The sequence below is a fragment of the Heterodontus francisci genome, chromosome 13 (assembly GCF_036365525.1).
Source record: "Heterodontus francisci isolate sHetFra1 chromosome 13, sHetFra1.hap1, whole genome shotgun sequence".
NCBI lineage: Eukaryota > Metazoa > Chordata > Chondrichthyes > Heterodontiformes > Heterodontidae > Heterodontus > Heterodontus francisci.
In genome coordinates this window covers 115592863-115619430 of record NC_090383.1, presented here as the reverse complement: position 1 = coordinate 115619430, position 26568 = coordinate 115592863, and the positions used below count along the sequence as shown (strand labels likewise).

General features: G+C 45.2%; 1 protein-coding gene across 1 annotated transcript in view; it reads left to right on the top strand.

Annotated features, from left to right (window-relative positions):
• Positions 1-26568, top strand: part of txlnba (taxilin beta a) — a 78882-nt gene that overhangs the window by 37328 nt on the left and 14986 nt on the right. The window contains exon 2 of the mRNA XM_068045541.1: positions 25058-25581. Coding sequence (XP_067901642.1) covers positions 25074-25581 — 508 coding nt within the window. The 5' untranslated portion in view covers positions 25058-25073. The remainder of the gene's footprint in view (positions 1-25057; positions 25582-26568) is intronic.

The following is a 26568-nucleotide window of genomic DNA, read 5'->3' as shown; positions in this document are numbered from 1 at the left end:
TTCTTGGTAGTGTAGATGAACAGAGAGATCTTGGTGTCCAGGTGCATAAATCCCTGAAGGTTGCTACCCAGGTTAATAGGGCTGTTAAGAAGGCATATGGTGTGTTAGCATTTATTAGTAGGGGGATCGAGTTTCGGAGCCACGAGGTCATGCTGCAGCTGTACAAAACTCTGGTGAGGCCGCACCTGGAGTATTGCGTGCAGTTCTGGTCACCGCATTATAGGAAGGATGTGGAAGCTTTGGAAAGGGTGCAGAGGAGATTTACTAGGATGTTGCCTGGTATGGAGGGAAGGTCTTACGAGGAAAGGCTGAGGGACTTGAGGTTGTTTTCGTTGGAGAGAAGGAGGAGGAGAGGTGACTTAATAGAGACATATGAGATAATCAGAGGGTTAGATAGGGTGGATAGTGAGGGTCTTTTTCCTCGGATGGTGATGGCAAACACGAGGGGACATAGCTTTAAGTTGAGGGGTGATAGATATAGGACAGGTGTCAGAGGTAGTTTCTTTTCTCAGAGAGTAGTAGGGGCGTGGAACGCCCTGCCTGCAACAGTAGTAGACTCGCCAACTTTAAGGGCATTTAAGTGGTCATTGGATAGACATATGGATGAAAATGGAATAGTGTAGGTCAGATGGTTTCACAGGTCGGCGCAACATCGAGGGCCGAAGGGCCTGTACTGCGCTGTAATGTTCTAATTCTAATTCTAATTCAACCGTGACCTTATTGAATGATGGAACAGGTTCGAGGGGCTGAATGCCCTCCCCTGTTCCTATGTTACTACTTGACTTCCCTGGTGTGCATTTGCACCATGTCTGTATTTATTCCAAATCACTGGCACTCTTGGCTTACTGTCGCTTCTCTTGTGGCCTTGTGCTGACATTCTCTTGGTGTCACAGAGACTGTTCTCCCAGTTGCATGTATACATAAGGGGCTAGCCTGAGATAAAACTGCTCATGGATAGACACCTATGGAGCAATCCTCCATAACCCTGGGTGAAGAGTATATGTTCACATTCTCCAAGACCCCCAAACCAGTTAGGAGTAAGCCTCTGCAAAGCCCCATGCTGTTGGCCGCCTGTCCGAGGTACCCTGCTCTGTCCCGCATATTTCCAGGTGAATGAAGCCTCGTGAGAGACCAACAACAACTTGAATTTTTATAGTGCCTTTAATGTAGCAACACATCCCAAGGTACTTCACAGGAGCGTTATCAAATTTGACACTGAGCCACATATTAGGGCCAATGACCAAAAGCTTGGTCGTAGAGGTGGGTTTTCAGGAGCATCTTAAAGTAATAGAGAGAGAGGTGGAGAGTCGGAGAGCTTTAGGGAGGGAATTCCAGAGCTTAGGGCCCAGGCAGCTGAATGGTGGAACGATTGAAGTCAGGGACGTGCAAGAGGCCGGATTTGGAGGAGTGCGGAGATCTCGGAGGGTCGCGGGGCTAGAGGAAGGTACAGAGATAGGGAGGGGGGGGGGGGGGGGTGCGAGTCCATGGAGGGATTTAAAGGCAAAGATGAGAATTTTTAAATGCGATGTTTTCAGAACTGGAACCAATGTAGGTCAGTGAGCAAAGGGAGTGACGGATGAATGAGATGAGACCTGGTGAGAGTTAGGATATGGGCAGCAGATTTTTGGAAGAGCTGAGGTTTATGGAGGATGGAAGGTGGGAGTGCACTGAAATAGCAGCATTAGTCAGTGGGACCTGGAGGCCTGGACAACGTATGCCAGCCAAGAGCGACGTCTCAATTCATTCCATCTTCGCTGCCTTCGGAGAATACTTGGCATCAGGTGGCAGGACCGTATCTCCAACACAGAAGTCCTTGAAGCGGCCAACACCCCCAGCTTATACACACTACTGAGTCAGCGGCGCTTGAGATGGCTTGGCCATGTGAGCCGCATGGAAGATGGCAGGATCCCCAAAGACACATTGTACAGCGAGCTCGCCACTGGTATCAGACCCACCGGCCGTCCATGTCTCCGTTATAAAGACGTCTGCAAACGCGACATGAAATCGTGTGACATTGATCACAAGTCGTGGGAGTCAGTTGCCAGCATTCGCCAGAGCTGGCGGGCAGCCATAAAGACAGGGCTAAATTGTGGCGAGTCGAAGAGACTTAGTAGTTGGCAGGAAAAAAGACAGAGGCGCAAGGGGAGAGCCAACTGTGCAACAGCCCCAACAAACAAATTTCTCTGCAGCACCTGTGGAAGAGCCTGTCACTCCAGAATTGGCCTTTATAGCCACTCCAGGCGCTGCTTCACAAACCACTGACCACCTCCAGGCGCGTATCCATTGTCTCTCGAGATAAGGAGGCCCAAAAGAAAGTCAGTGGGAGATAGGTCTAGATGATGTATGTTGAGAACTGAATTTGGTAAGTCATACAGAGGACTGTGAGAGATGTAACTGGGACAGTGCAGCATTTAGTTGTTTTCCATGGTGATGGACTGTCAGTCATGAATTCTGCACAATAAAAGCTTCTCAACAGACTACCTGACGTTACACTGCTGAATTAGTTCACATCTATTTGTGGCTAGTTCGCAAATGAGACCAGATTTATAATGGATGGTCGTGTGTAGGTATTGTGTGGAAAATGTATCTGTTCTTCACTTAGACCACTGAGTCCCAACTCTGCCTGTCATCCAGACAGAGAGAGAGAGAGAGAGAGAGAGAGCGGCCCAGTGTGCTTCACAAAGTGCCAAGGTCTGTACACAAGAGAAATTCTAAGCCCATCCCTCTTCCTGCTCTCCTTAAATTTATTTGAAAATCTCTTGACGTGCATAAATAAACCTTTTCATTAGAGTGATCGGTAAATCTGACAGTGCAAGAATTAACCTCCTTTCCGTCTCGGATGGGTAGTTTGAACAGCAGGCATCTGGGACTACAGACCGCAGAATAGGGGCCCCAAAACAGGGGACCTTATACCACGGGATCCAAAACAGGGGTTCCAAGCAGACACCTAAAATAGGATATTGAGAACAGAGGATCCAGAAACAAAGGTCTATAACCGAGGATCTAGAATATCAGACCAATTACATGGGATCCAGAACAGGAGACTTAGAAAATGGAATGCAAACCGGAGATCTAGAACAAGGGATCCAGAACCGAGGTCTCTACATTACAACAGTGCATTTGGGAGGTTGTGAAAGATGCTATATAAATGCAAATTCTTCCTTTTTCGGATATTCAGAGCTAATCCTATGATGCTAGCAGGAAATCCAGAACTGTACAAACTCCATATAGCCAGCAAAATAATGAATCAAACCCTGCCAGAGCCAAGCAGTCCACATGATTCTAAGCATACAATAATTCAGCAAGATTGGAGAAAATGTGGACTGAAAGTTTCAGTCGTGGGTAAAAGTAAGGTACAAGAAGTAAGAGGACCAAACAGACTTATTAGCCTAGAAGTGACCGTGATCAATATTGTAGTGTTTGATTGATCTGGGTTTGATTGCATCAGTCTGCCCACTTACCTGTGTTCACTGTGTTTGATTGTTTAAGCCTATGGATGGAGCTTAAGAGTTAAAAGTGAAACTAAAAGACACAGCTAGGATCTTCGACAGAAACCACACTGATTGCTCTGTGAAGACATTGAACTGAGATCTTGTAAGAACTGATATATTTTAAAGTACTGTTAATAAACCAGTTGGTGATTTAATACAAGTGTGATATCTGCATTGCTCTGAGATAAATCAGATATAAATAATATATCCCGCAACCTGGCGTAAACATAATAAATATTAGCAGAGGCACACATCACAATTTTGGATAGTATCCTTCTGCCCAACGCTGTCACAGAGAAGCTAATGCAAACAGGTTAATGTCGCCATTAAAAAGATAGACAGCAGGTGAATGTGGCACAAATGTGTTAAGCATTTCTGGACTGGAATTTGCCACAATTTCCAGCCCGTTGAGCCAGCGGAGGGCTCAAATTTGAACAACTTCACATAATTACAGACACACTTTGCTGTCTGCAGACTGCCTTAAGGCGCTTGGAGTTTAAAGTTATTTCAGATGTTGCATAACTTTGGTCTGGTTTACGTGTGGTTTCAACATCAGCCTTTCATTTTATCAGAGAGGAATATTAGGAGCAGGAGGTGGCCATTCAGCCCCTCAAGCCTGTTCTGTCATTCAATTAGATCATGCCCGATCTGCCCTGATATCTATTGTTCCATATCCCGTGATATCCTTACCCAAAAAAAAAGATCAGTCTCAAGAATGCCAATTGAAGGGGAGATGGTGGCAATAGTGGTAATGTCACTGAACTAGTAATACAGAGGTCCAGGCTAATGCCTTGGGGACATGGGTTCAAATCCCACCACGGCAGCTGGTGAAATTTAAATTCAATTGATCAATAAATATCTGGAATTGGAAACCATTCTCAGTCATGGCGCCATAAAACTATCATTTTGTTGTCATTTAAAAAACCCGTCTGGTTCACTAATGCCCTTTAGGGAAGGAAATCTGCCGTCCTTACCTGGTCTGGCCTACATGTGACTCCAGACCCACAGCAATGTGGTTGACTCTTAACTGCCCTCTGAAATGGTCTAGCAAGCCACTCAGTTCAAGCGAATTAGAGATGGACAACAAATGCTGGCCTTGCCAGTGATGCCCACATCCCATGAAAGAATTTTTAAAAATTATCCCCCCCCTCCAGCATCAACAGCCTTTTGGGGGAGAGAATTCTAGATTTCCACCACCCTCTGTGTGAAGAAGTGCTTCCTGACATCACCCCTCAACGGTCCAGCTCTAATTTTATTATGTCCTCTTGATCTCGATTCCCCCACCAGAGGAAATAGCTTGTCTATATCTCCCCTTTGAATCCTTTTTAACAATGTATTACCCCCACCTCAATCTTCTAAACTCAGGGGAAACACAAGCCAGATTTATGCAACATGTCCCCATACTTTAACCCTTTAAATCCTAGAGATGGGTTGATATTGAGTGTTGGTGTTAGAGTGTGACAAAGATTCCTTTCACCAGCTCACATAGCCTATGGTTCCTGGGTAAACAGACATTCAGAGCTGGTCTGTCTTAACTGTAGGAAAATCAGTAAATCGTGACTGAGTATTAAAATCTCTCTCGATGAAGTCTTAGGGTCATAGAGTTATACAGCACAGAAACAGGCCCTTCGGCCCATCGTGTCTGTGCCGGCCTTCAAGCCTATCTATTCTAATCCCATTTTTCAGCATTTGGCCCGCAGCCTTGTATGCTATGTCGTTTCAAGTGCTCATCTAAATACTTCTTAAATGTTGTGAGGGTTCCTGCCTTAACCACCCCTTCCGGCAGTGTATTCCAGATTCCCACCACCCTCTGGGTGAAAATATTTTTCCTCAAATCCCCTCTGAACCTCCTGCCCCTTACCTTAAATCTATGCCCCCTGGTTATTGACCCCTCTGCTAAGGGAAAAGGTTTCTTCCTATCTATCCTATCAATGCCCCTTATAATTTTGTATACCTCAATCAGGTCCCCCCTCAGCCTTCTCTGCTCTAAGGAAAACAACCCCAGCCTATCCAGTCTCTCTTCATAGCTGAAATGCTCCAGCCCAGGCAACATCCTGGTGAATCTCCTCTGCACCCTCTCCAGTGCAATCACATCCTTCCTATAGTGTGGTGCCCAGAACTGTACACAGTACTCCAGCTGTGGCCGAACTAGTGTTTTATACAGCTCCATCATAACCTCCCTGCTCTTATATTCTATGCCTCAGCTAATAAAGGCAAGTATCCCATCTGCCTTCATAACCACCTTAACTACCTGTGCTGCTGCCTTCAGTGATCTATGGACAAGTACACCAAGGTCCCTCTGACCCTCTGTACTTCCTAGGGTCCGACCATCCATTGTATATTCCCTTGCCTTGTTAGTCCTCCCAAAATGCATCACCTCACACTTCTCAGGATTAAATTCCATTTGCCACTGCTCCGCCCATCTTACCAGCCCATCTATATCGTCCTGTAATGTAAGGCTTTCCTCCTCACTATTTACGACACCACCAATTTTCATGCCATCTGTGAACTTACTGATCATACCTCCTATATTCACGTTTAAATCATTAATGTACACTACAAACAGCAAGGGTCCCAGCACCGATCTCTGCGGTACACCACTGGTCACAGGCTTCCACTCGCAAAAACAATCCTTGACCATCACCCTCTGCCTCCTGCCACTAAGCCAATTTTGGATCCAATTTGTCAAATTGCCCTGGATCCCGTGGGCTCTTACCTTCTTAACCAATCTCCCTTGCGGGACCTTATCAAAAGCCTTACTGAAGTCCATGTAGACTACATTAACTGCTTTACCCTCATCTGCACATCTAGTCACTTCCTCGAAAAATTCAATCAAGTTTGTTAGACATGATCTTCCTGTGCTCTGCAATGTTTTTAGTCCAGAACAGATACCTGAAACACAATTCATTTAACAAATAGCCCAACAGGGAAAATTGAGAGGATTATTTGACCTGAAATTAGCTCTGCTCTAAACACCGCATGTCAGTAAATAGAGTTTATCACACGAGAGCCGGTCAATACTTTCCAACCTGGCTCTCCAGTCAGACATACTGAACCAATCAGACTTAGAATTGAGCTTTTTGCTGTGACTAATTCATTATGAGTTGCAGATCAGAGATATCCAATCAGAATTCACAAACCCTGGAGCCCAGTTAAGCCACTAAAGAGCCGCAGCAGCCTATAGGTTAAGCAGGCGCGGGATCTATTCCCAGGGCTGCTGCTGCCAACTTGATTGTCGGAAGGTAAGAACAGGCGGAGGCCATTCAGCCCCTCAAACCTGTTCCACCATTCAGTGAGGTCATGGCTGATCTATATCCTAACTCCATCCACCCGCCTTGGCTCTTAAACCAAAATTGCTTTTAAAAAGTTCATCAAACACTTGTTCACTAAAATATTGCCCATTTGAGAAACTGACTTTCTGTCAACAGGGAACAGATTTTGTAATTTGGAAGCTCCAGCGGAAGGGCCAAGACCTACAGTGCAGGAGCACAGCAAGACCAGGAAGAATTGTATTGGGCGAGAGGGTAAATCAGGAGCTAGTCATTAGCTGATAAGCCCAAAATTGGGGTTTTTAAAAGCTGTAGATTGCTGGGGATGGGAGGGCTGAGAGAGACCAAAGAGTTCCTGCATGGTCTCGATGGGCCAAATGGCCTTCTTCTATGACTGTATGACTTCTTGAGGTGTGAAAACAATGGGCAAAAAAGTGACACAACCTGTGAGGAAACGAGTAAGAATCATCAGTATCTACAGCACAGAAAGAAGACATTCAGCCCTTCATGCCCATGCTGGCACTTTGAAGAGAAGTCACACTTATTCCACCACCTGGTGTTTATCTGGACATAAGTTCCTCGCCCTCAAATACCTGCCCTACTCCCTTTTAAAATTATTCATGGAATCAGCTTTCTACAACTTTTTAGGCAGAACATTCCAGATCCCAACAACTCTGAGTGAAAAATGTCTCCTCATCTCACTCTCGGTCTTTTGTCAATGATTTTGAATCTATGACCTCTGATATGGCCCATTTGGCAGAGGGAAATGTTTTTCTCTATCCGTGCTAAGTTAGGTAATTTTTTTCTTTTAATGAAGTTTAGTTTCCCTCTAAGTGTGTTTGTTCTTGATCCTGTTTATGATTTCTCCAGAAGACACGGCCTTGTCAGGGAGGATTAAAAAATCCTCCACTGTTAATTAGTGGACAGGTTTCCAATTGTGAGGCACTTCTGCTACCTAGTGAAGAAATGTGGTACTGCAGCCACTATGGGAGAAACACAGAATCTGTATTAATATTCAGATTCCTGATTTGCCGATCATATTGTTTATTATTAGCCCTAACCCTAATGCCATGTGCAAGATTAGCATACATGCAGCTGATATAGAGCTGCATTTATATTTTGAAGATACCCATCACTCCACCAGCACCTTCAGTTCATCAATGCTGTCTGATATCAACAAGAAAGACATGCATTAATAAAACACCTTTTACAACCTCAGAATATCCCAAAGTGTTTTACAGTCAATGAAGTATTCCTTTTGAAGAGTAGTCATTGTTGTGATTGTAGGAAACGCAGCAGCCAATTTGTGCACAGCAAGCTCCCACAAACAGCAATGTGATAACGGCCAGATAACCTGTTATAGTGATGTTGCTAAAGAGTTAAATATTTACCCAGAATACCAGGGAGAACTCACCTGCTCTTCTTCAAATAGTGCTGTGGGATCTATTATGTTCACCTGAGAGAGCAGACAGGGTCTCGGTTTAACGTCTCATCCAAAAGGCAGCAGCTCTGACAGTGTAGCACTCCCTCAGTACTGATTGGGGAGTGACAGCATAGATTTTGTGCTCAAGTCTCTGAAGTGGGATTTGAACCCATGACCTTCTGACTGAGAGGCCAGCCACGGCTGACTGGTGTGGTAAGTTAGACCTTCCTCCAATTGGTAAAACTAATACCATTTCCTTAAAAATCCCACACAATCTCCAGACTCCATCTCCCTCCCCAGCTGCTTCAGTCTGAACTCATCCTGAAGGCTGTCCTATATTACAAGTACCACAGGAACAGAAGGAGGCCATTCAGCCCCTCGAAACGGTTCCGCCGTACAATTAGATCGTGGCCCATCTGTATCTCAACTCCATTTACCCACCTTTGCTCTGTATCCCTTGATACCCAACAAAATTCTATCAGTCTTGAAAGCTCCAGTTGACCACCCGCAGCATCCACTTCTTTTAGGCAGTGAGTTCAGATTTCCACTACCCTTAAAGACAAATTGATGCTGTTTAACCACACGTTTAATATTCTTACAGTGTATATTTTCTGTGTCCTCTCTGTGGGCATTTGCAGTTGTCTGTGGAACAGGAGGATTCGATAACTCAGAGTTCTGAACAAAATGGAGTCTCTGTGATCAGGTAATTTCCTTTGTACATTCTCTTTGATGATGCAGTGTACAGTCTGTGTGCACGGTGTGCGTGGCGTGCATGTGTGTGTGCGCATGTGTGTTTGTGTGTGTGTGCATGCGTGTGTGCGTTTGTGTGTAACTGAAAACCTCCCTCCCTAACAGCACTGTGGGTGTACCTACACCACACAGACTGCAGTGTTTAGGAAGGCAGCTCACCACCACCTTCTCAAGGGCAATTAGGGATGGGCGATAAAGATTGGCCTTGCCAGCGACATTCATATCCCATGAACAAATACATTTTTAAAAATAGGATGGAAAGCACACCTCTGACAGAGAAGTTTGTATAAATTGAAATTGAATGGCAGAACCAAGCAGCTATAACTTAACATGTATAAGATCAAGGAAGAAGAGATTTAAGTCAGTTCATCCAGATGGAGCTATCAGGTGGCTTTTACCCAAGAGCAGAGGATGGATAATGTCCAAAGAGGTGCAGGTTTGTTACCTTGATATCCCAGAAAGCTAACATCATCATCCAAAGAGGCAACCAGATCAACCACAGCCGCACGTAACGGGCAATATCTTGTAAGTTCTGAAGAATTGCTAACTACATGCATATAGCAACACATGAACAGGAGGAGGCCATTCAGCCCCTCAAACCCATTCCCCTATTCAATGAGATCATGGCTGATCTGTGACCTAACTCCATATACCTGCCTTTGCCCCATATCCCTTAATACCTTTTAACAATCTATCAATATTCGTTTGAAAATTGGCAATTCATCTAGACTTTAATCTCGGCAATGAATGGTTATCTAACGATGTAAACTTGTCAGCTATCGAAGGAATCCAATTTGAAATGACTCACACTGATTTATTTCAATGGCAGACACTGAGGGAGGAAAGGATCGAAGGATATGCAGATAGGGTGAAATGTGGGAGGAGGCTGGTGTGGAGCACAAACACCAGCATGGACCTGTTGGGCCGAATGGCCTGTTTCGGTGCTGTAAACTCTCTGGAATGATCTTAAACCCTCGAGAGCCCATTTAATGTGGAATTACTGTGTCGTAACTCTGTAACCTCTCGGATTAATTTAATGCAACCTCTCCGATCAGTCCTGGACCAGGTTAGCATTCCGGGCTACGTGGAGTTTAGTTGATTCATACAAGGGGTCCCAGGTAATCTCCTGCAAACAGGATAACCTCACAGGCCCCTTGCCACTCGCTCACTCTTGGCCTGGTTTATTTTTAGCTTGGAGCTAGCTGTTCCGGTCAGCTTTCCCCAGCTGTACTATCACTCCAGGCAGTGGGTCTGTTTCACTGCATTGCACGGACCAGTCAGAGGTGAGTTTACAACTAACTTCTGAATCTGCTCTGTGTGTGTGTGTGTGTGCGGGGAAAGAAAAGTATTGTCGCAATTTCACCTTTTAAAAACAAGGTTCATTTAATCTCTGAAACTGAGAGGGGTTTTCTGAGTGCTGAATGAAGGAATTTGGTAGTGTATTCTCTGTCTGGGGGCTGAGCTCACGTTCACTAAGTGCTGGGAGGGGAGGGGAGGGGGGGGAATTTAAACCTCGTTTAATTATATTCCTTCATCACACACTTGTGAAATCCCTTGCTATTTTCTTTGGAAGGGAGCGGATGGAGGCAAAATCAATCAAGTAATAAGTAAACCCTTTCGAGTCAGTTTGTAACAGTTTGTGTGCGGCAATGTCACTTAGGACATCTATTCAGCAAACGTCTCGTCAAAGTTAAACCCTTGTTTCAAAGTCGGAGGACCAGTGATTGATCAGGTATTAGAGACTCCAATATAAACTTTCCAGTGAGAGACTCAATGTTTATCCCAAACAGAAGGCTGCTTTAATTTTTATTTTGATGATTGGTGGGGAAGTGACGCTTTTGATAATCATTGCTGATAATCATTGGCAGTGTCTTATCATCCAGACTAAAATAAGAAGCTGAGAGACTCCCCTGGGCAGCTGTGACTGGGCAGCTGTCAGCTGCCGACATATCCGACCATTTGACGTCCACAGAAGCTCAATTGTTCCCCTCAACTCTAACAGGGATCTGGGTCACACTGTGTGGCGGCTTCGCAGAGTCATTCATGAAGACTCGTCTCTATTTTCCAATTCCTTCATGGCCTTTCCCCCTCCCTATGTCTGTATTCTCTTCCAACCCTCCAAGATGTCTGCGCTCCTGCAAATCGGCCCCCTCCCGCATCCCCCATTTTAATCACTCCACCATTGACGGCCACGCCTTCAGCTACCAAAGCCCGAACTTCTGAAATTCCCTCCTTAAACCTCTCGAGCTCGCTTTCCTCCTTTAAGACACTCCTTAAAACCTACCTCTTTGACCAAGCTTTTGGTCATCTGCTGTAATATCACCTTACGTGGCTCGGTGTCAAATATTGTCTGATATCGCTCGTGTGAAGTGTCTTGGGACGTTTCACTACATTAAAGGCACTACATAAATGCAAGTTGTTTTTGAGATTCCAGCAATATTCTAAGCTTGATGTCACTACCGTTTTAACCTAGACAGGATTGTTGCTCATGTCAGCAAACTCTTAGTGTGCTGGGGTAGTGCTATTTTAATGCAGGTATTAACCAGCTTTATTTTATTGGCTTAGGGCCCAGAATGAAATATTGGGCAGAAGGTTGTAAAAGCTAATATCACCAACAGTACTTGCAGCCTTGCTACTGCCAGCCTTGCTACTGCCAGCCTTGGGCCAGTAGAGGTTCTTTTGCCCATAGTTGCAGAAGTTTGTGGGTTTAAGCCCCAAATCCTAAGAACCTCATCACTTCTGTTGTAACCTCCAGACTCAACTGTTCCAATACTCTCTTGGCTGGCCTCCCACCTTACACCCACTGTAAACTTCTGCTCATCTTAATCTCTGCTGCCCAAGTCTTATCTTTGGGCTGATAAGCGGCAAGTTACATTCGAGCCACACAAGTGCCAGGCAATGACCTTCTCCAACGAGAGAGAATTTAACCATCTCCCCTTGATATTCAATGGCATTACCATTGCTGAATCCCTCACTATCACCATCCTGGGGATCACCATTGACCAGAAACTGAACTGGACCAGCCACATAAATACTGTGGATACAAGAGGAGGTCAGAGGCTGGGAATTCTGCAGCGGGTAACTCACCTCCTGACTCCCCAAAGCCTGTTCACCACCTACAAGCCACAAGTCAGGTGTGTGATGGAATACTCTCCACTTGCCTGGGTGGGTGCAGCTCCAACAACACTCATGAAGTTCGACACCATCCAGGACAAAGCAGCCCACTTGATCAGTACCCCATTCACAAACATTCACTCCCTTCACCACCCATGCACAGTGGCAGCAGTGTGTACCATCTACAAGATGCACTTCAGCAAGGCACCAAGGCTCCTTAGATAGCACCTTCCAAACCCATAACCTTTACCGCCTAGAAGGACAAGGGCAGCAAATGTATGGGAACACCACCACCTGCAAGTTCCCCTCCAAGACACAAACCACCCTGACTTGGAACTATATCGCCGTTCCTTCACTGTCACTGGGTCAAAATCCTGGAACTCCCTTCCTAACAGCACTGTGGGTGTACCCGCAACAGATGCACAGCAGCTGTTCTATAAGGCAGCTCAGTACCACCTTCTCAAGGCCATGTACGAATGGGCAACAAACACTGACCTTGTCAGTGACACCCACATCCCATGAAATGAAGAACAAAAGCTCGCAATATGTCCCATTACCCATCAGTCCTGTGCTCACTGACATATATTGGCTCCCTGTCTATCAGCAACTCCACTTTAAAATTCTAATCCACTTGCTCACATCCCTTCATGGGCTCAACTCTCCCTAATTCTGTAATCACCTCCAGTCCTACAATGCTCAGAGATCTCTGCACTCCTCTAATTTTTGTACACCCCCCACACCCTTCACTCCAGCATTGGCAACTGCGCCCCTAACCATCGAGATGCTAAATTCCCTCCCTAAACCTCTCTGCCTCTCCAAATCTCTCTCCTCCTTTAAAATGCTCCTTAAAACCTACCTCTTTGACCAAGCTTTTGGTCGCCTGTCTTAAAAGCTCCATCTTTGGCTCAGTATTAAATTTTGTCCGATTATGTTCCCTGGGATGTTTTACTAGGTCGAAGGCACTACATAAATGTAAGCTATTGTTGATCAATAATCTAAGCTGACACTTCAGTGCCTTTTCAGTACCTTAAACTGAGGCCCTTGGGTAGATGTAAAAGATCCCACAACACTATTTAAGGGCAAACAGAAATTCCTTCTGGTGCCCAGGACAATATTCATCCCTCAATTAACATCACTGAAACAAACTAACTAGCCATTTATCTCCTTGTTGTTTATGGCACCTTGCTGTCATAGAGTCATACATCCTGAGGTCATGAAAGGCGCTATGTAAATGCAAGTTCTTTCTTTCCTCTAATAAGTCAGGAAATTTTCACTGTAACCAGCACACTCACTGTGAGTTTTCCTCCTTATAACTCAGCCATGTTGTACTTCACAAAAGTGTGAATTATCCAATAACTTTGAATTACGCAGAGAATCAAAACAAAGTGGGATCTTGAGGATACAAATTGATCCTCATTGCACTTGGTCAAAAAGGCAGGTTTTAAGGAATGGCTTAAAGGAGGGGAGAAAGACGGCGAGGTTTCGGGAGGGAATTCCAGAGCTTAGGGCTCAGGCAGCTGAAGGCACGGCCACCAATGATGGAGCGATTAAAATTGGGTATGCCCAGGAAGAAAGAAAGACTTTCATTTATATAGCGACTTTCATTTATATAGCACCTTTCACAACCACGGGATGTCTAAAAGCACTTTACAGCCAATGTAGTACTTTTGAAGTGTAGTCACTGTTGTAATGTAGGAAATGCAGCAGCCAATTTGTACACAGCAAGCTCCCACAAACAGCAATGTGGTAATAGCCAGATAATCTGTTTTTGTGATGTTGATTGAGGGATAAATATTGGTCAGGACACCGGGGAGAACTCCCCTGCTCTTCTTGAGACTTGGGGCTGTATTTTACATGCCTTCCGATGTTAGGGTTGTGGTGGGGGTGGGGGTGCCCAGAAAACAGCAGCGAGCTATGAAAATTCAGCCCTAGATCTTTTACATCCACCTGACATGGCAGACTGGGCCTTGGTTTAACATCTCATCCAAACGACGACACCACTGACAGTGCAGCACTCCTTCAGTAGAGCGTCAGCTTTGATTTTTTTTTTTTTTTGCTCAAGTTTTGGAGAGGGCCTTAAACCCACAACCTTCTGACTGAGAGGTGGAAGTGCTACCAACTGAGCCATGGCTAGAGATAGACATAGAAAATAGGAGCAGGAGTAGGCCATTCGGCCCTTCGAGCCTGCTCCACCATTCATTAAGATCATGGCTGATCTTCCGACTCAGTAGCCTGTTCCTGCTTTCGCCCCATACCCTTTGATCCCTTTAGACCCAAGAGCTATATCTAACTCCTTCTTGAAAACATACAATGTTTTGGCCTCAACTGCTTTCTGTGGTAGCGAATTCCACAGGTTCACCACTCTCTGGGTGAAGAAATTTCTCCTCATCTCAGTCCTGAAAGGTTTACCCCGTATCCTGAGACTACGGCTGACATACAAGAGGACAGAATGAGTGCAGCGTGGAGATCTCGGTGGGCTGTTGAGCTGGAGAAGGTTACAAAGAGAGAGAGGGCTGAGGCAGGGAGCACATATTGGATGTGGTTGGCTGAGCTGCCCCTAGAGACGCAACAGGCGCAAGCACCTCTGTTATTAAAATGAGGCCCAAGGCCCAACTCCAAGTGAGGCTTCAGGCCTGCTGCTCAGGCCTTTGCTTGTAGAGCGCCACATATTTTGGAGCCGAAAACGTCTTGTAGTAAAAAAACTGCTGTGTAGATTTTACAAGTGGATCTGTGAAACTGAACCGTCTGCTTTCGGCCGATGTACAGCTCTCAACCTGCCCAAAAACAACCCAAAAGGATGACAAATGTGGAGGAAAGGGTGGAAAAAAGTCATGTTTTATTTAAGTAGTATTCTTTGTAAAATACACCAGTGGAATTAGTGAGGCAGTATTATTCTTTATTTTGTCATTTTTCTTGTCCTCTGACACTCTGGTAGTCATGGAGAACCGTGACAGACAGCAGCCTTTGTGATTGAATTGTTTGACCTTAGAAGGAAAAAAACTTGTATTTATAAAGCCACGAATCACATCTCTCAGAAACGTGCCATAGTGCGTCCATAGTTTCATAGAACCATAAGCACAGAAAGAGGTCATTTGGCCCATTCTGTCTGTACCAACCCTTTGAAAAAGTTATTTAATTAGTCCCACTTCCCCACTCTTTGCCCATAGTCCCTGAGTATTTGTACAATTCTCTTTGAAAGTTACTTTTGAATCTGCTTCCATCACCCTTTCAGGCAACGCATTCCAGATCACAACTCGGTGTATCAAATAATGTTCACTCAAGTTGCCTCTGGTTCTTTTGCCAATTGCCTTAAATCTGTGTCCTCTGGTGTCACTGGAAATGGTTTCTCCTTATCTACTCCATCAAAACCGTTCAAGATTTGAGCACCTCGATCAAATTTCCCCTTAAACATCTCTGCTCTAAGGAGAACAACCCGTTTCTCCTTGTAACTCAAGTCTTTCATCACTGGTACTATTCTTGTAAATCTTTTCTGCACCTTCTCTAAGGCCTTGAGATCCTTCCTAAAGTGTGGAGCCCAGAAGTGAACACTCTGCTCCAGCTGAGGCATTACAGTTTAGGTCAATCCCATCTTCAACTCACCTCTACACACACAGGGCAGCTTTGTCCTGGACGGTCTTGAGTGTTGTTGGAGTTGCACTTATCCAGGTAAATGGAGAGTATTCCATCACACTCCTGACTTGTGCCTTGTGGACAGGCTTTGGAGAGTCAGGAGGTGAGCCACTCATCACAGAATATCCAGCTCTTTGATCTGCTCTAGTAGCCCTGGCAGTGTGTGGCTGGTTCAGTCGGGTTTCCAGTCAATGGTAACTCTCAGGATGTTGATGGTGGGAGATTCAGCGATGTTGATGCCATTTAATGTCAAGGGGAGATGGCTAGACTCTCTCTTGTTGGAGATGGTCATTGTCTGGGACTTGCCACTTATCAGCTACTTCATTATCTGAGGAGTTGCGAATGGTGCTGAACATTGTACAATCATCAGCGAACATCCTCACTTCTGACCTTGTGATGGAGGGAAAGTCATTGATAAAGTAGCAGAAGATGGTTGGGCCTAGGACACTACCCTGAGGAACTCCTGCAGTGATGTCCTGAGACTGAGATGATTGCCCTCCAACAACCACAACCATCTTCTTTTGCACCAGGTATGATTCCAACCAGTGGAGAGTTTTCCCCCTGATTCCCATTGACTCCAGTTTTACCAGGACTCCTTGTTAGAAACACAGAAACATAGAAAAATAGGAGCAGGAGTAGACCGTGTGGCCCTTCGAGCCCGCTCCGCCATTCAATACGATCATGGCTGATCATCCAAATTCAGTACCCTGTTCCCACTTTATCCCCGTATCCCTTGATCCCTTTAGCCCTAAGAGCTATATCTAACTCTTTCTTGAATATATTTAATGACTGTAAGGAACCCACATTTGTCTTCACTAATATTTTTCTCTTCACATATCTCGAGAAGCTTTTACAGTCAGTTTTTATGTTCTCTGCAAGCTTACTCTCACACTCTATTTTCTCCTTCTTAATCAATCCTTTTGTCCTCCTTTGCTGAATTCTAAACTGCTCTCAATCCTCAGGTTTGCTGCTTGTTCTGGCCATTTTATATTTCTCCTCCTTGGATCTAATACTATCCCTAATTTATTTTGTAAGCCACGGTTGAGCCACCCTTCCTGTTTTATTTTTGCACCAGACAGGAATGGACGATTGTTGTAATTTATCCATGCGCTCTTTAAATGCTAGTCATTGCCTATCCACTGTCAACCCTTTAAGTAACGTTCCCCAATCTCTCATAGCCAACTCACACCTCATACCTTCATAGTTTCCTTAATTTAGATTCAGGACCCTAGTCTCGGAATCAACTCTCGCACTCTCCATCCTAATGAAGAATTCTATCATGTTATGGTCACTCTTCGCCAAGGGACCCCACACAAGAAGATTGTTAACTAATCCTTTCTCATTACGCAATACCCAGGCTAGGATGGCCAGTTCTCTAGTTGGTTCCTCAACGCCTTGGTCCAAAAAACCATGACGTATGCATTCCAGGAATTCCTCCTCTACAGTATTATTGCTAATTTGGTTTGCCCTATCTATATGTAGAGTAAAGTCACCCATAATTACAGTTGCACCCTTATTGCACGCGTCACTAATTTCCTGTTTAGTGCCATCCTCTACATCACCACTGCTGTTTGGGGGTCTATATACAACCCCCACCAATGTTTTCTTCCCCTTGGTGTTTCTTAGCTCCACCCATACAGATTCCACATCAGGATTCTCTGAGCTAATATCCTTCCTCACTATTGTATTGATTTCCTCTTTTACTAACAATGCTACTTCACCTCCTTTCCCTTTTTGCCTGTCCTTCCTAATTATTGAATACCCCTTGGATGTTCAGTTCCCATCCTTGGTCACCCTGCAGACATGTCTCTGTAATCGCAACTATATCGTATCCATTTACATCTATTTGTGCGGTTAATTCACCTACCTTATTGCGAATACTCTGTGCATTGAGACACAATGCCTTTAGCCTTGTCTTTTTAACATTCTTAGTCCTCTTAGCATTATTTCACACTATGGCCCTGTTTGTTTCTTGCCCTTGATCTCTATGCCTTCCACTTTTGCCTTTTTGTTTCCTGTCTTTCATTTCTATCCTTGTTTCCTCCTCCTCAGTCTCCCCACTCAGGTTCCCATCCCCCTGCCATTCTAGTTTAAATCCTCCTCAACAGCACTAGCAAACGCCCCTGTGAGGACATCAGTTCCAGTCCTGCCTTGTTGTAACCCGTCCCGCTTGTACAGGTCCCACCTTCCCCAGAACCGGTCCCGATGTGCCAGGAATATAAATCCCTCCCTCCTGCACCATTTCTCCAGCCACGCATTCATCTGGTCTGTTCTCCTGGTCCTATACTCACTAATACGTGGCACAGGAAGTAATCCTGAGATTACTACCTTTGAGGTCCTGCTTTTTAATTTAGCTCCTAACTCCTTGAATTCATCTTGCAGGACCTCATCCCTTTTTCTACCTATGTCGTTGCTACATTTGGTTGAACGGTACCTTGACCTCTAGGGCAGTCACTCTTGCGTGACTTCAGGATTTCAGCTCTTGTGTCCAAAGTTTGGACCAAAGTTTTGATGAGGTCTGAAGCTGCGTGCTCCTGGCAGAACCCAAACTGAGCATCGGTGAGCAGTTTATTGTTAATACCAGTGGTTCAACTAACCAGCTTCATATTGCACAGCTACTTGCTTTTCATTTCTGATTTATTTTTCAAGCCCATTGCAACCTTTTGATATAGATTTTAAACAGGGACGTTTTACTATGTTAAAGACGCTATATAAATGCAAACTGTTTTTGTTGTTGCCTGTGAGCAATGGTTTTTGACCTGAGAACTGAACACCAGGCACTAATATTCGTCTTATATACTGTCAATATTCGGAGCAGCTCATTGGAGAGGAGCAGCTGGGTTGCACATTGGGGAGAAGAGGCTGGACTCCATCCCTCTCCCTGGCCACTGTCTGAGGCTGAACCAGTCTGTTCACAACATTGGCCTCCTATTTAACCCTGAGATAAGCTCCCACCTCCCAGATCTGATCCATCACCAATTCTGCCGACTTCCATCTTGGTAAAGTCGCATGTCTCATCTGCTGCTGAAATCTCATCCATGTCTTTGTTATCTCTAAACTTGACTATTCCATTGCTCACCTGACCGCCGCCCCCCACCCCCCCCATCTTCCATAAACTTGAGTTCATCCAAAACTCTAGTACCTGCATCCTAACTCGCATCAAGTCCCATTCACCTATCACTCCTGTGCTCACTGACTTACATTGACCCCTGCTTAAGCATCACCTCAATTTTAAAATTCTCATCCTTGTTTTCAAATCTCTCCATGGCCTCACCCCTCCCTATCTCTGTAATCTCCTCCAGCCCTACTACAAATCTCTGAGATATCTGCCTTCCTCCAATTCTGGCCTCTTGAGCATTCCCGATTTAATTGCTCCACAATTAGCAGCCATGCCTTCAGTTGCCTGGGCCCTAAGCTCGGGAATTCCCTCCCTAAACCTTTCCGCCTCTCTACCTGTCTCTCCTCCTTTAAGACACTCCTTAGTATCTGTCTCTTTGACCAAGTTTTTGGTCACCTGACCTCATATCTCCTTTTGTGGCTCGGTGTCATATTTATAAAGCTCCTGTAAAGCAGCTTGGGATGTTTTACTATGTTAACGATACAATATAAATATTAGTTGTTGTTGTGTCAGAACAACTTCACAGTGTTTCATTTTGAGCAGGTTAACACCTCCAGCAAATTAGCAGAAAGCGGAATCTAGAACATATTGAGTGTGTGGACGCCCAGACCCATGGGGATAATTTCAAGGCCACTGTGTGTTCACACTGACAGGAAGGTTCAGTGTGCTGCAGTGTTTGATTGTGAACGGGAGAGGATCATTTTGTATATCCAGCTGGGTTTGTCCACCCAGTGATTCCTGAAAGTGCTGAACAACATGGCCCTATTTAGCAATGCTCCAAATAACCCCTAGCTACTGAGCAGCAGCTGTACACTGGTTAGCATACCTCGCCATGAAGCAAAGAGCTATAATTAACCTCAGCGCATGTTGTTGTGTAGTATCTAGCTTAAAGGGGAATCACTGCACTCACACGTGTACACACAGTCCACCCACTATCTCTGCCGTCAGCTTCAAACTTCCATTTACTTTTTAGTCATTGCTATTTGTGGGATCTTGCTGTGCGCAAATTGGTTGCTGCATTTCCTACATTACAACAGTGACTGCACTTCAAAAAGTACTTCACTGGCTGTAAAGCACTCTGGCATGTCCTGAGGCTGTGAAAGGCGCTATATAAAAGCAAGTACTTTATTCTTTCTAGATGCCCTGCAGTTGCTGTAATCAGGAAGCATCCCGATGGATCCACACCTGCATATTTCTGCTTCCTGCCCCGACTGAGGGCACAGATTGGGAATTAACAATTATGCCAATCGTGGCACCGCCATTGAATAAGCGTAGCTTCGTGCCACCACCCTGCACTCAACAACAACAACTGGAATTTATACAGCGCCTTTAAACAGACTCATCCCAAGGTATGAGGAAAATAAAACACAGAGCCAAAGGAAGAAAGAACTTGCATTTATATAGCACCTCTCACAACCTCAGGACGTCCCAAAGTGCGTCATAGTCAGTTAGGTACTTTGTTGAAACGTGGGATGTGTGGCAGCCAAATAGTGCACAGCAAGATCCCACAAACAGCAATGTGGTAATGACCAGGTAACCTGTTTAGTGACACAAATGCAAAATACTGCAGATGATGGAAATCTGACATAAAGACAGAAAATAATGGAAATACTCAACAGATCAGGACGCATTTGTGGAGAGAGAAACAGAATTAACAAGCTGAATTTTATTTCAGAGGCCAGTGTCCTGGTGATGGGCCAGAAAGTGGGGGCAAGGGCAACCCCCGCCCCCCTCGACTATTTGCCGGACCTCCACCCGAATTCAATGGCAGACAACTGCCCGCTGTCAGTGCAGCCATCCCCTTTAAGGGACAGGATCCCGCCCCAAGAGCTGCCAGCCAATCAGAGGAACAGCAGCTCAACAGTCCCAGCAGCACCACCGGGTGCAGTGGCCACTGCCGGGACTGTATGCGGCCCAGAGCATCATCATGGACACCACCCTGGGACCAAGTGAGTGGGGTCGGGGTCACCAGGGCCAGTCAGGCAGGCCCCGACAAGGAGGTTGGTGGGGTGATTGGTGAGGGTGGGGGAGGTGTTTTGCTGTGGGAGTGGACAGCGCTACTGGGGGGGGCCCTCCGTGGGCCATCATTTGTCCCAAAAGGAGGGACCGCCCCCCTCCAAGTCCGCTAAGAGGCCACCAGGTCTCCATGTGGCCGCAGGTCCCTCCGGCATTCGTTAAATGGGAGCAGAGGCGGGAAGCTGCCCTTAAGTGGCTGAATTGTCCTTGGAAAGGAAGGCCATCTTCCACCTTCCCCGCCACGGACAAAATGGCATAGGGGCGGAAGAACGATAGGCACGCCACCCGATGCCTCCCCAGGCCATTTTCTCTGCCCCCCCCCCCACCTCACTGCCATCCCATCTCCAAGTGCCAGATAAAATTCAGCCCAACGTCTCAGGCTGATGACTTTGTGTCAGAACTGGAAGAAGTTAAGAGATTTAATTCGCTTAATATCTCATTCAATGGATAAGATTGGAGAGAGCTTCAGTTCCTGAATCGAAAAGAAAAAAATGACTTGCATTTATACAGCACCTTTCATGACCTCAAGACATCCCAAAGTATTTTACAGTCAATGAAGTACTTTTGAATTGTAGTCACTGTTGTATGAAATAGAGGGCAACACTATGCAAGGAAAACTAAGTGGCATTTTCTTATTCCATGCTTGTTTATGTTATTACAGGCCCTATTGACAATCCAGATGGAGGTAGATAGGAATTCTGGATGGAAAGAAGCTAGCAATCTGGGTTGATAGTGTAGTGGAGTAGCATATTAGAGTACTCTTGAGCAGTATGATGGGTGAACAAAGTCAAACTGAAGAATTCCCTATGTCATGCTGGGTCCCCATCTGCCAAGAATGAGGCACATTAATTTTGTCATGAACATTGATTTTAAACTGTTACTGGAGTGAAGAAAGGACTTATTAAACAGATCAGCCATGGCTGGAAAAGACATTTGCATATTAACAGACGGTAATTGGAAGGACAAAGGTCCATCCCCTGAGACATTCAACCCACAATGGACCTTGATCACCAGGTATTGTGTGTAAGAGGAGCATTTCAGAGACTGCTAAGGTGATACAATCCAAGACATAGACCAGTTGTCACATGACTAACCTGCTTGGCAACCTGGGTTTTTCTGAATTGTACAAGAAGTTTGAACTGAGTGTCTGTTTGCTCCTGGACTGAGAAGCTTTCTCCTGTCTGCTCCCATTTCTTTCTCACAAGCCTCTGAATCCACTGAGACACATGAACCTCAAGAGAGATAAGTCTCGTACAGTGAACAAGGTTTAAGAAGAATAGTGGGCCCTAATGAAAAGCAAGATCTACCTACAGTCAAGGACTCTACAGTGAGCTCGAAGAACCGTAACAAAAACTCTTCAGATATTGCCTCAAACTTATCCACTTTATTTTTCTTCTACTCTTTTCTGTCTCTATTTGCATGTGTGTATCGCATATGCATGCTCACGTGGGCGCATCGTGTATCCACAGGCGTCAACCGAATTAGAGTTTACGTTTAAGTTTAATAAATTTCAACTTTTCTTCTTTAAACCTAAGAAAACGTGTTTGTGCTGGTTTCTTTGCCTTATAATTGGAAAGCGGTGAACAAGGATTCACCAAGGGGGAGCCAAAAACACGGTGTGTTTTAAACCCTGTTATGGACCAGGTGAAGGCGGAGAGGGACCCCTAGACACCTTTCTCACCTGGTCATAACACCTATCTCAGCTGGGGTGATACTGCAAGAGACAGCTGAATGGATGGTCTCGACCTTAGTGACAAAAAAGTCCATGAGCTCCTCACACATATTGTTGGAGGTAAGGGTGGAGAAGGTGGGAGGGAAAGGTTTAAGAAGACAATTGGTTGTGGAAAATAGAAGCCGGGGATTATCTTTGAATTCCAGGATGATGCTGGAGTAGTGTGTAATTTTGGCAGAAGAAATTTGGGATCATGCTTGATGCAGTCCAGACTGTTCTGGCACTGAATGGCTAAACCAGTTGTGCACCATATACATCAAATCTTCACCCTTTAGCCTTAAGCGAGAGAGAATGGGGCCGTACTGGGGAAATGACGAGAGTGAGAGAGAACAGCGTTTTTAACTGGGACAAAGACATCCAAAGAGGAGGTGACGGAGTGAATGAGGAGATAAACTGTTGCAGAAGTATCAAGGCAAACAGAGGACACAAAGTTAGGCATTGGGGAATTTGAAGATGCCATTGAAAGCGACTTGGAGGGACAGTATTTCCAGGAACAGATGTAGAAGGAAGTGGGATTGGAAGGGGACTGTGAATGGAGAGGAATAGAAGTAAGCGATCAGAGGTGGGCTTGTCTGTGATTGATACAATAGGGATAGAGGCCATCAAAATGGCAAGGTCAAGAGGACCATGAATGTGGGTAGGAGAGTTGATATGGAGGGAGAGGCTAGTCACTCAGAGTGTAGAGACTGAGGAAGGTAAGAACTGAGAATATCTCAATGAAAAACTTGGGGGAGGGGCTCCAGAGGGTGGTAGAGAACCTTAAGGGAAGATTTCAAAGGAAAAGCTACAAGAGCGGAACATGTGAGAGCATCCAAAGTTAATCAGAGGTCCCATAGTGGGATGATATTGACTTGTAGATAGAGTGGAGTCAGCTTGGAATATAGATGAACTGATGTCTAAGTTCGGAGACAGGTCTGGAGGGCAAGTGGATGCATCGCTAGAGGTAACCCAGGAAAATGAAGAGCCAAGGTGGTTTGGAGAATCGACTGTGGGATGCAGCATAGGTTGATCCAGGGATCCAGTGGAGGTGAGCAGTGGTCTCGATGATTAGTAATGCACAGCAATGAATCCATTCTACCAGCAGAGGGATACTTTGAGCCAACCACACTGGGAAGCAGGCAGAAAGCAGCAGAATAAAGGTTATTCAGCAGCAGAGGAACAGAATCCAGAGTGTTAAGGTTAGTTGAAGAGGGGTTGAAGGGTTTCCCTTTTTCCCTCTCCCTGTCTGACCACAACAGGTCTAATTCTTTCTTAAAGTGGATGTACTGGCCAATTCAGTAGGTGTTTGATTATTTACTTGCTATGATCATAACAAGAGCCAACTGGACAGGTTTTCTTGAGTTAACAAAGAAAGAGGTTAACTTTATTGTACCTAAACCGAACTAATAAAATAATAAACAATACACCAACTTTCACTCACACACACACACTAGAGGTTTACACACATACAAATAGGTTACAGAGTAGATTAGTTGAGAGGAGTCCATAAAAAAGGTATACAGTCTGTGGAGTTTGGTGATTTGGCTGGCTCCTAGCTGAATTCAGTGGTCCTGAGGCTTTTAGTTTGAAGAGACAGATGACTGGCTCGTTGAGTCTCTTGGAGATAGCGAAGCAGATGATTTCCTCCAACGGGGTTTCTGATTGTAGGTGGACTATGCAAAGGTGGTCAGTCAACAAGCAGGATTTGAAAGCTTTTAAGCTGGAGTGGAGAGAGGGACCCCCACTTAGGTCTGCACGTGTCAGCGTCCAAATGCTTCTCCTTTGCTGCAGAGAAAATACCAGCTTAAAACCACAGATGGGGAGGGGCTTGTCACATGACAGTCACTCAGTCATTCAAACATAGCAGTTAGCAATATTTCTCTGCTTGCTGAAAGAATGGGTAGTTCCTTTAAACTTCATGGGTCTTGGTTCTTGCTGGAGACTGAGCAGACATTTCGCCTCCCTCCTCACAAGCATTATAGTGTATGATACAGTGTTGCAAGTTAGGTGACCATCCTAAGCTTTTCTTTTTTAAATGTCTTTTAAAAACATTCAGATCTCCAGTCAGTGGATTAAAGAAAATTATCATTCAACAAAGCACATTGGCGTAACAAGAGAAAGATGGGAACAGGCAGGAACAGATTAGAGTCCCACCACGGGTGGAACCATGGGTCCAAAGGCACCTGTTCCTCCCAAGCATGCTACACTCACCACATGTCAGGTCATGATAGAGGAGCTGAGGAGAGGAGCTCAGTAAGGGGCTGCCAACCTCAGAGAAATCTTGATCAATAATCAAAGGGAAAATTGGGGGAGTAATGAAGAACGCTCTTCATCTCCCAGCTGCTGGGGTAAAAGTGCGATTGACTAAGGCGTGGGAGGAGGATCCATTTTGGCTGAGGAGCATTGCTCTTCATTGGAAAGAGGTGAAAACCAAATGCAATACATATCTGTTAAAAGCTTTGACACTATGTGGGTCACTATTTCCAGTGTAAGTTGCCTGATGATATAACATTCTTATTATGGTTCCTCATCCAGGCATTATTAATCGACAATGGAATGTCAGGACACTATCAGCAATAACACTCAAGTCCCTCCTGATGGAATTGGGACACAGGAGCCTGTCCAAACTCCAGCATCAACACCCAGCACCGGTCAACTGGAGACGCAGGGGATAGATAGCCCTGCCGGAATTTGCCTGGCAGCACTGCCACAACAACCAGAGGAGGACCCAAAAACTGTCAGTGCGCCCGATCAGGCCTCCCTAAAACCGAGGGAGGAGGCTTCTGTTTGGCGCGACATGGCCGTCCCTGACATTGCGGAGGAACTGGACAGACAGCTGGAGGACATCATCAAAACCTATGGCTCTGGGGAAAGCCTAGCGGGTAAGGAGGCCGAGGCAGTCACAGAGAGAAATGACGCCTTGAACAATGGAGATGGGGAATCTGAAGACCGTAATGAGGAGGCCGGGAAAGAGCAGCCGGGGCCTGCAGTGCTTGGTGAAGCAAACAAGGAGATGGGTAAGGAGCAGAAACTGGACAAGAAGAAGCTGAAAGGACTTGGTGAGCACAAATTATCTTCTCATGTCAGCTTGATAAACATATTCACAGAAAATACGGGCACATGAGCAGCCACAGAGAGAGTTCCTGCTCTGTCTTGGTAACCTGAGAACAGTTTGAGTCAAGAAAAGGATAATCATTCAACTGAAGTCTGACCGTGTAACGCTCCCAGCCAGCATCCAACTGCCCCTAATATTTTTTGACTCAATATTTCCATGGTTGTTATCTTTGCCAGCGCCTCATCCAGGACAGAAGGAGGCCAATCGGCCCATCATGCCTGTGCTGGCTCTTTGAAAAAGCGATCTAATTGGTCACACTCCTTTTACTCTTTCCCCATAGCTCTACAACTTGTTCCCCTTCGAGTGGAGATTTTGTCCAGACATTATTTGTGTAACAAAATTCTTCCCTTTGTAAATTTACCATGAACTAATGTCCTACTGACTTATCTTGAAGTAATATCCTGGGATTCTCTTGCCTCAGACGATTCATGCAGATGAGGAAGACCATTCAGTCCATCTAGTTAATTCATTCATGAAGACCCTACTATCCCCCCCATTGCAGCATCCAACCATTTCTTCAGAGGTGCCAACCAAGGCGTTTGCCTCCATTGTCAGAGAAGTCCATTCAAAATCGTGAGGTAGATTTTGAGGTTAATGGAAGTAATCATTGAGAGAGATGTGAAACAGGCTGGCCATCACTATCACATGAAGTCAAAATCTACCCCTTTGTATGAAGAACTTCCTCATCAGTTTAAATTTGCCTTCTGCTAGTTTGAAGCTTTGTGACAAAAATGAAGCATTTCCTCCTACAATTCAGCTTATTATCAGCTCCATTTAATTCAGTCAAACTACACAGGAGTTACAGAAGAGAACGGTGAGAGGAGATTTGATAAAGGTGTTCAAAATCATGAGGAGTATGGAAAGTGTAGATAGGGAGAAACTGTTCCCATTGGCGGAAGGGTTGAGAACCAGAGGGCACTGATTTAAGGTG